The sequence below is a fragment of the Fulmarus glacialis genome, unplaced genomic scaffold, assembly GCF_000690835.1.
Source record: "Fulmarus glacialis isolate BGI_N327 unplaced genomic scaffold, ASM69083v1 scaffold25286, whole genome shotgun sequence".
Lineage (NCBI taxonomy): Eukaryota > Metazoa > Chordata > Aves > Procellariiformes > Procellariidae > Fulmarus > Fulmarus glacialis.
The window spans coordinates 677-1,285 of record NW_009220370.1 but is presented as its reverse complement, the minus strand read 5'-3'; the positions used below and the strand labels follow the sequence as shown (position 1 = coordinate 1,285).

Genomic DNA, 609 nt, shown 5'->3' with positions numbered 1-609 from the left:
GACGGGACCTGCGGGGGCTCGCCGCCTTCCTGCGGCACGGCACGCCCGGAGCACGGCACTTACCGCCAGGAACATCATGCAGTACATCCCAAAGGAGGAGTGCCCAGAATAAAAGGACAGTCTGTGGGGCAAAAGGCATGGGTCAGGCCACGAGAGCAAGCCCCCAGTGCCCAGCTGGGCCCCCGCAAGCCCCCCACCCACTCTGCGGGCTCTGCCCTGCAGCAGGAGAGCGTCGATACCCATCTGGGGCTGCCACCAGACCGCAGGAGCCCGGCACACCCGGGCCGGGGGAGGGGGCGGGGGCCGTGGGCTCTCCCCCTGGCAGACGTTCTCCAGCTGCACGTAGATGGAGCAGTTCACCTTGGACCAGTCGGGATTGCAGACAGCCAGGAAGTTCGGCCGGAGACGGCCGATCATGTAGGCCCCCCCGAAAAGGAAGGTCCCCACCACCTTGTAGAGGGCGGCCAGGTAGTTGTTGAACTCTGACTTGGAGTAGAGGCGCTCCGTGTAGACCAGGTACGCCTCCCCCGACGAGATCTGCAGAGACCAAGGGGCAAGGGATGAGGGTCTTGTGGCTAACCAACAAACCCCCCGCACCACGGGCACGGG

At 65.8% G+C, this 609-nt stretch overlaps 1 protein-coding gene across 1 annotated transcript in view; it reads right to left on the bottom strand.

Moving 5' to 3' along the window:
• Positions 1–63: 63 nt before the first annotated feature.
• PPAP2C (phosphatidic acid phosphatase type 2C) overlaps positions 64–609 on the bottom strand; it is a gene marked incomplete at both ends in the record, with an annotated part of 1,081 nt that continues 535 nt past the window's right edge. Inside the window, 2 exons of the mRNA XM_009580742.1 lie at positions 64–121; positions 278–537. Of these exons, the coding sequence (XP_009579037.1) occupies positions 64–121; positions 278–537 (318 nt within the window). The remainder of the gene's footprint in view (positions 122–277; positions 538–609) is intronic.